The sequence below is a fragment of the Oncorhynchus tshawytscha genome, unplaced genomic scaffold, assembly GCF_018296145.1.
Source record: "Oncorhynchus tshawytscha isolate Ot180627B unplaced genomic scaffold, Otsh_v2.0 Un_contig_1501_pilon_pilon, whole genome shotgun sequence".
Classification (NCBI taxonomy): Eukaryota; Metazoa; Chordata; class Actinopteri; order Salmoniformes; family Salmonidae; genus Oncorhynchus; species Oncorhynchus tshawytscha.
In genome coordinates, this window is record NW_024609703.1 from 201851 (window position 1) to 210000 (window position 8150).

Below are 8150 nucleotides of genomic sequence, written 5' to 3' on the forward strand. Positions count from 1 at the left end.
CTGTACCACAGCAGTCTAATGCCTGGTCCCTAATGGACACTGTACCACAGCAGTCTAATGCCTGGTCCTTAATGGACACTGTACCACAGCAGTCTAATGCCTGGTCCCTAATGGACACTGTACCACAGCAGTCTACAGCCTGGTCCTTAATGGACACTGTACCACAGCAGTCTAATGCCTGGTCCCTAATGGACACTGTACCACAGCAGTCTACAGCCTGGTCCTTAATGGACACTGTACCACAGCAGTCTAATGCCTGGTCCTTAAAGGACACTGTACCACAGCAGTCTACCGCCTGGTCAAAAAATGGACACTGTACCACAGCAGTCTACAGCCTGGTCCTTAATGGACACTGTACCACAGCAGTCTACACACTCAACAGTCCCCAACAGAGGTCTAACACTGACTGGAAGGTTTAGAGCTCTGAGCTGGTCTGGTCTGGACAGGGTCATCATGCTCTGAGCTGGTCTGGTCTGGACAGGGTCATCATGCTCTGAGCTGGTCTGGTCTGGACAGGGTCATCATGCTCTGAGCTGGTCTGGTCTGGACAGGGTCATCATGCTCTGAGCTGGTCTGGTCTGGACAGGGTCATCATGCTCTGAGCTGGTCTGGTCTGGACAGGGTCATCATGCTCTGAGCTGGTCTGGTCTGGTCAGGGTTATAGAGTTAGAGCTCTGAGCTGGTCTGGTCTGGACAGGGTCATCATGCTCTGAGCTGGTCTGGTCTGGTCAGGGTTATAGAGTTAGAGCTCTGAGCTGGTCTGGTCTGGACAGGGTCAACATGCTCTGAGCTGGTCTGGTCTGGTCAGGGTTTTAGAGTTAGAGCTCTGAGCTGGTCTGGTCTGGACAGGGTCATCATGCTCTTAGCTGGTCTGGTCTGGTCAGGGTTTTAGAGTTAGAGCTCTGAGCTGGTCTGGTCTGGACAGGGTCATCATGCTCTGAGCTGGTCTGGTCTGGTCAGGGTTTTAGAGTTAGAGCTCTGAGCTGGTCTGGTCTGGACAGGGTCATCATGCTCTGAGCTGGTCTGGTCTGGTCAGGGTTTTAGAGTTAGAGCTCTGAGCTGGTCTGGTCTGGACAGGGTCATCATGCTCTGAGCTGGTCTGGTCTGGACAGGGTCATCATGCTCTGAGCTGGTCTGGTCTGGTCAGGGTTTTAGAGTTAGAGCTCTGAGCTGGTCTGGTCTGGACAGGGTCAACATGCTCTGAGCTGGTCTGGTCTGGTCAGGGTTTTATAGTTAGAGCTCTGAGCTGGTCTGGTCTGGTCAGGGTTTTAGAGTTAGAGCTCTGAGCTGGTCTGGTCTGTGTTGTTGATGGTGGTAGAAAATGCTGTCTCCGGCGCCGTTCCTTAATCTCCCATAATTGTTCAACTGGGTTGAGATCTGGTGACTGAGACACAAACACCCTTTAAACCCCCTCTGGGTTGAGATCTGGTGACTGAGACATAAACACCCTTTAAACCCCCTCTGGGTTGAGATCTGGTGACTGAGACACAAACACCCTTTAAACCCCCTCTGGGTTGAGATCTGGTGACTGAGACACATACCCCCTTTAAACCCCCTCTGGGTTGAGATCTGGTGACTGAGACACAAACACCCTTTAAACCCCCTCTGGGTTGAGATCTGGTGACTGAGACACATACCCCTTTAAACCCCCTCTGGGTTGAGATCTGGTGACTGAGACACAAACCCCTTTAAACCCCCTCTGGGTTGAGATCTGGTGACTGAGACACAAACACCCTTTAAACCCCTCTGGGTTGAGATCTAGTGCCTGAGACACAAACCCCTTTAAACCCTCTCTGGGTTGAGATCTGGTGCCTGAGACACAAACCCCTTTAAACCCCTATCCTTCCTTTGAGACCCCTCTTTCAAAGTCACAGAGATTTTTATTGTAGCCATGGAAGCCAAAATATTGGTCTGGACATTTTCTACATGACCCTAAGCATGATGGGATGTGTTAATGGCTTATGAACTCAGGAACCACGCCTGTGGTTACTGCTTTCAATATACTTTGTATCCCTCATATGCTCAAGTGTTTCCATCATCTATGTACTCCAACAGTTTGAGATGGGGAGTCCTACTGAGATGCTGAGTGTATCCGACAGCACCAGAGAGTCCCAGAGGTCCTACCTCCTCTCTATCAACCTGAAGGAAGGACGCAACCTGGTCATCAGAGACCGCTGTGGTAACGCTGTTATTACACTTCATAACACATAAAACCTGGTCATTAGAGACCTCTGTGGTAAGACTGTTATTACACTTCATAATACTTCATAGCACATACAACCTGGTCATCAGAGACCTCTGTGGTAAGACTGTTATTACACTTCATAACACATAAAACCTGGTCATCAGAGACCTCTGTGGTAAGACTGTTATTACACTTCATAGCACATAAAACCTGGTCATCGGATACCGCTGTGGTAAGACTGTTATTACACTTCATAACACATAAACCTGGTCATCAGAGACCGCTGTGGTAAGACTGTTATTACACTTCATAACACTTCATAGCACATAAAACCTGGTCATTAGAGACCGCTGTGGTAAGACTGTTATTACACTTCATAACACTTCATAGCACATAAAACCTGGTCATTAGAGACCGCTGTGGTAAGACTGTTATTACACTTCATAACACATAAAACCTGGTCATCAGAGACCTCTGTGGTAAGACTGTTATTACACTTCATAACACATAAAACCTGGTCATTAGAGACCTCTGGGGTAAGACTGTTATTACACTTCATAGCACATAAAACCTGGTCATTAGAGACCTCTGTGGTAAGACTGTTATTACACTTCATAACACATAAAACCTGGTCATTAGAGACCTCTGTGGTAAGACTGTTATTACACTTCATAACACTTCATAGCACATAAAACCTGGTCATCGGATACCGCTGTGGTAAGACTGTTATTACACTTCATAACACATAAAACCTGGTCATTAGAGACCGCTGTGGTAAGACTGTTATTACACTTCATAACACATAAAACCTGGTCATTAGAGACCTCTGTGGTAAGACTGTTATTACACTTCATAACACTTCATAGCACATAAAACCTGGTCATTAGAGACCTCTGTGGTAAGACTGTTATTACACTTCATAACACATAAAACCTGGTCATTAGAGACCTCTGTGGTAAGACTGTTATTACACTTCATAGCACATAAAACCTGGTCATTAGAGACCTCTTTGGTAAGACTGTTATTACACTTCATAACACTTCATAACACATAAAACCTGGTCGTTAGAGACCTGTGGACTTTTCCATGTAAATATTGAAGTCACCAAAAATGTGAATATTATCTGCCATGACTACGAGGTCCGATAGGAATTCAGGGACCTCATTGAGGAACACTTTATATGGCCCAGGAGGCCTGTAAACAGTAGCTATAAAAAGTGATTGAGTAGGCTGCATAGATTTCATGACTAGAAGTTAAAAAAATTGATAATGCAGTCATAAAATTAAAAACAATATATAGGGGATATAGTCACTAGTGTAGCCAGGAGGTGAGGCCTCATTTAACACAGTAAATTCATCAGGCTTAAGCCATGTTTCAGTCAGGCCAATCACATCAAGATTATGATCAGTGATTAGTTCATTGACTATAACTACCATGGAAGTGAGGGATATAACATTAAGAGATGTGAGGTATCACAATCTCTTTCAATAATTACAAGAATGGAGGTCTTTATTCCAGTGAGATTGCTAAGGCGAACACCGTCATGTTTAGTTTGCCCAACCTAGATCGAGGCACAGACACGGTCTCAATGGGGATAGCTGAGCTGACTACACTGACTATGCTAGTGGCAGACTCCACTAAACTGGCAGGCTGGATAACAGCCTGCTGCCTGGCCTGCACCCTATCTCATTGTGGAGCTAGAGGAGTTAGAGCCCTGTCTGTGTTGGTAGATAAGATGAGAGCACCCCTCCAGCTAGGATGGAGTCCGTCACTCCTCAGCAGGCCAGGCCTGGTCCTGTTTGTGGAGGCCAGAGATTATTACTTGCTAGGATGCTAGGATGGAGTCCGTCACTCCTCAGCAGGCCAGGCCTGGTCCTGTTTGTGGAGGCCAGAGATTATTACTTGCTAGGATGCTAGGATGGAGTCCGTCACTCCTCAGCAGGCCAGGCCTGGTCCTGTTTGTGGAGGCCAGAGATTAGTGTACTTGCTGGTGGCACAGACACTGTTTCATCCTTTGCTACACTGAAATGACCCTTGCATAACGATTGTATCTGAAGCTGGGCTTGCAACACGACTATCCACACCATAAGGCGATAGTTCTCCTTTATAATACGAGCACAGCAACTGTATTGAGAAGACACAGTGTTAATGTTACCAGTGACTGCATTGAGAAGGCACAGTGTTAATGTTACCAGTGACTGTATTGAGAAGGCACAGTGTTAATGTTACCAGTGACTGTATTGAGAAGGCACAGTGTTAATGTTACCAGTGACTGCATTGAGAAGGCACAGTGTTAATGTTACCAGTGACTGCATTGAGAAGGCACAGTGTTAATGTTACCATTGACTGTATTGAGAAGGCACAGTGTTAATGTTACCAGTGACTGTATTGAGAAGGCACAGTGTTAATGTTACCAGTGACTGTATTGAGAAGGCACAGTGTTAATGTTACCAGTGACTGCATTGAGAAGGCACAGTGTTAATGTTACCAGTGACTGCATTGAGAAGGCACAGTGTTAATGTTACCAGTGACTGTATTGAGAAGGCACAGTGTTAATGTTACCAGTGACTGCATTGAGAAGGTACAGTGTTAATGTTACCAGTGACTGTATTGAGAAGGCACAGTGTTAATGTTACCAGTGACTGCATTGAGAAGGCATAGTGTTACCAGTGACTGCATTGAGAAGGCATAGTGTTAATGTTACCAGTGACTGTATTGAGAAGGCATAGTGTTACCAGTGACTGCATTGAGAAGGCATAGTGTTACCAGTGACTGCATTGAGAAGGCACAGTGTTAATGTTACCAGTGACTGCATTGAGAAGGCACAGTGTTAATGTTACCAGTGACTGTATTGAGAAGGCACAGTGTTAATGTTACCAGTGACTGCATTGAGAAGGCACAGTGTTAATGTTACCAGTGACTGTATTGAGAAGGCACAGTGTTAATGTTACCAGTGACTGTATTGAGAAGGCACAGTGTTAATGTTACCAGTGACTGTATTGAGAAGACACAGTGTTAATGTTACCAGTGACTGCATTGAGAAGGCACAGTGTTAATGTTACCAGTGACTGTATTGAGAAGGCACAGTGTTAATGTTACCAGTGACTGTATTGAGAAGGCACAGTGTTAATGTTACCAGTGACTGCATTGAGAAGGCACAGTGTTAATGTTACCAGTGACTGTATTGAGAAGGCACAGTGTTAATGTTACCAGTGACTGCATTGAGAAGGCATAGTGTTACCAGCGACTGCATTGAGAAGGCACAGTATTAATGTTATCAGTGACTGTATTGAGAAGGCCCAGTGTTAATGTTACTTCTTTGCTTTTTCGTCTGGTGGAAGTCGTGCGTTGTACATGGCACAAAAATATACATTTCTAGAGTAAATATTGACACCTGTTCATGTCTAGAGTAGTGAAGATGCTGTTCATGTCTAGAGTAGTGAAGATATTGACTTCTGTTCATGTCTAGAGTAGTGAAGATACTGTTCATGTCTAGAGTTAGTGAAGATGCTGTTCATGTCTAGAGTAGTGAAGATATTGACTTCTGTTCATGTCTAGAGTAGTGAAGATACTGTTCATGTCTAGAGTAGTGAAGATATTGTTCACGTCTAGAGTAGTGAAGATACTGTTCATGTCTAGAGTAGTGAAGATACTGTTCATGTCTAGAGTAGTGAAGATACTGTTCATGTCTAGAGTAGTGAAGATATTGTTCATGTCTAGAGTAGTGAAGATACTGTTCATGTCTAGAGTAGTGAAGATACTGTTCATGTCTAGAGTAGTGAAGATATTGTTCATGTCTAGAGTAGTGAAGATATTGTTCATGTCTAGAGTAGTGAAGATACTGTTCATGTCTAGAGTAGTGAAGATATTGTTCATGTCTAGAGTAGTGAAGATACTGTTCATGTCTAGAGTAGTGAAGATACTGTTCATGTCTAGAGTAGTGAAGATACTGTTCATGTCTAGAGTAGTGAAGATATTGTTCATGTCTAGAGTAGTGAAGATACTGTTCATGTCTAGAGTAGTGAAGATATTGTTCATGTCTAGAGTAGTGAAGATATTGTTCATGTCTAGAGTAGTGAAGATATTGACTCATGTCTAGAGTAGTGAAGATATTGACTCATGTCTAGAGTAGTGAAGATATTGACTCATGTCTAGAGTAGTGAAGATATTGTTCATGTCTAGGGTAGTGAAGATACTGTTCATGTCTAGAGTAGTGAAGATACTGTTCATGTCTAGAGTAGTGAAGATACTGTTCATGTCTAGAGTAGTGAAGATACTGTTCATGTCTAGAGTAGTGAAGATACTGTTCATGTCTAGAGTAGTGAAGATATTGTTCATGTCTAGAGTAGTGAAGATACTGTTCATGTCTAGAGTAGTGAAGATATTGACTCCTCTTAACAGTGACGGTTTTCACCAATGCTCTTCTAAATGTTGCACCACGGATACTGAGTTGTCGTGACTGGTTCTCTTAGGAAACTGTGCCGTCTCACATTGAGCCCATCATCAAAACCACTTCCTCTGGAAGAAACTCTCTCAGTACTCAGACATGACTTGAGATGTGAGCTGGAAGATGACTGAATGTAGAGTATTGAGTCCACTGACGTTGTGTTGAGATGGAGAGGAATCATGTTTTTCTTCCTGACTCTCAGTGAAATCTCTTCCTGCTTATTGTTTACATTCCATTAATCATTGACCAAGAGCCAGTTTATTAGTCATATGCACAGGATACACGTTACACAGTACAAGGAAATGGAGACTGCGAGTTCACTCTCACCAACCTTCCAACCTCAGTGCACAGACACACTAACCACTAGGCCACTGAGGCCACCCCATAATAATGACATTAAATCCAGTCCATAGTGTATGATGAAGTAATCTGTCCTCTCATAGAGATATTCCTTCTCTGTGTTTTGTCCGTTCTCAGGTACAAGTGATCCTTACGTGAAGTTTAAACTGGATGGGAAGACACTATACAAGAGCAAAGTGGTTTATAAGAACCTCAACCCAACATGGAACGAGTCCTTCTCTTTCCCTGTCAGAGACCTGGACCAGAGACTGTATATTAAGGTAGGGGTTAGGACATACCTCATGTGTGGGGCCCAGTAGGGGCCGTTTTGGTCAGACGAGTGTTTCTGCTCTTTGTTCTGTTTCAGTCTTCATGAGGCATCTTCATGTGGTCTACCTTGCAGGTGTATGACCGGGATCTGACCATGGATGACTTCATGGGATCCAGCTACCTTCTCCTCAGTGATCTGGAGATGGAAAAGTGAGTGACACATTTTAAAATGTCACAATTTTCAGGAGATATTGATTGTTGTAACTCTGGCAGCAGGTAACCTAGAGGTTAGAGAGGTGAGAGGTTAGAGAGGCAGCAACCGGAACTCATCTCAGTTTATAGTGCAATATGATCAGTAAAGTAATCTTACACATGTAAAACATTAACACCTGGTGTGTGTATCTATCAGTTACACACGTCAATACACACAAGTATTCTGATGCTGTTAATGTTGTCAATACGGAAATAACACTGATCATCTCCAACCTGGCATTTCTTCATATTGAGACAGATCATCTCCAACCTGGCATTTCATCATAATGAGACAGATCATCTCCAACCTGGCATTTCATCATAATGAGACAGATCATCTCCAACCTGGCATTTCTTCATAATGAGACAGATCATCTCCAACCTGGCATTTCTTCATAATGAGACAGATCATCTCCAATCTGGCATTTCTTCATAATGAGACAGATCATCTCCAACCTGGCATTTCATCATAATGAGACAGATCATCTCCAACCTGGCAGTTCTTCATAATGAGACAGATCATCTCCAATCTGGCATTTCTTCATAATGAGACAGATCATCTCCAATCTGGCATTTCTTCATAATGAGACAGATCATCTCCAACCTGGCATTTCTTCATAATGAGACTGATCATCTCCAACCTGGCATTTCTTCATA

At 43.6% G+C, this 8150-nt stretch overlaps 1 protein-coding gene across 5 annotated transcripts in view; it reads left to right on the forward strand.

Annotated features, from left to right (window-relative positions):
* mctp2b (multiple C2 domains, transmembrane 2b) overlaps positions 1 to 8150 on the forward strand; it is a 91936-nt gene that overhangs the window by 36440 nt on the left and 47346 nt on the right. For 4 of the 5 annotated variants that reach the window (XM_042317103.1, XM_042317102.1, XM_042317105.1 and 1 more), the window contains 3 exons: positions 2056 to 2179; positions 7110 to 7252; positions 7375 to 7451. In XM_042317103.1, the coding sequence (XP_042173037.1) occupies positions 2056 to 2179; positions 7110 to 7252; positions 7375 to 7451 (344 nt within the window). Of the gene's footprint in view, positions 1 to 2055; positions 2180 to 2454; positions 2474 to 7109; positions 7253 to 7374; positions 7452 to 8150 lie in introns of those variants that run through there. The other variant, XM_042317106.1, reaches the window with a different exon arrangement.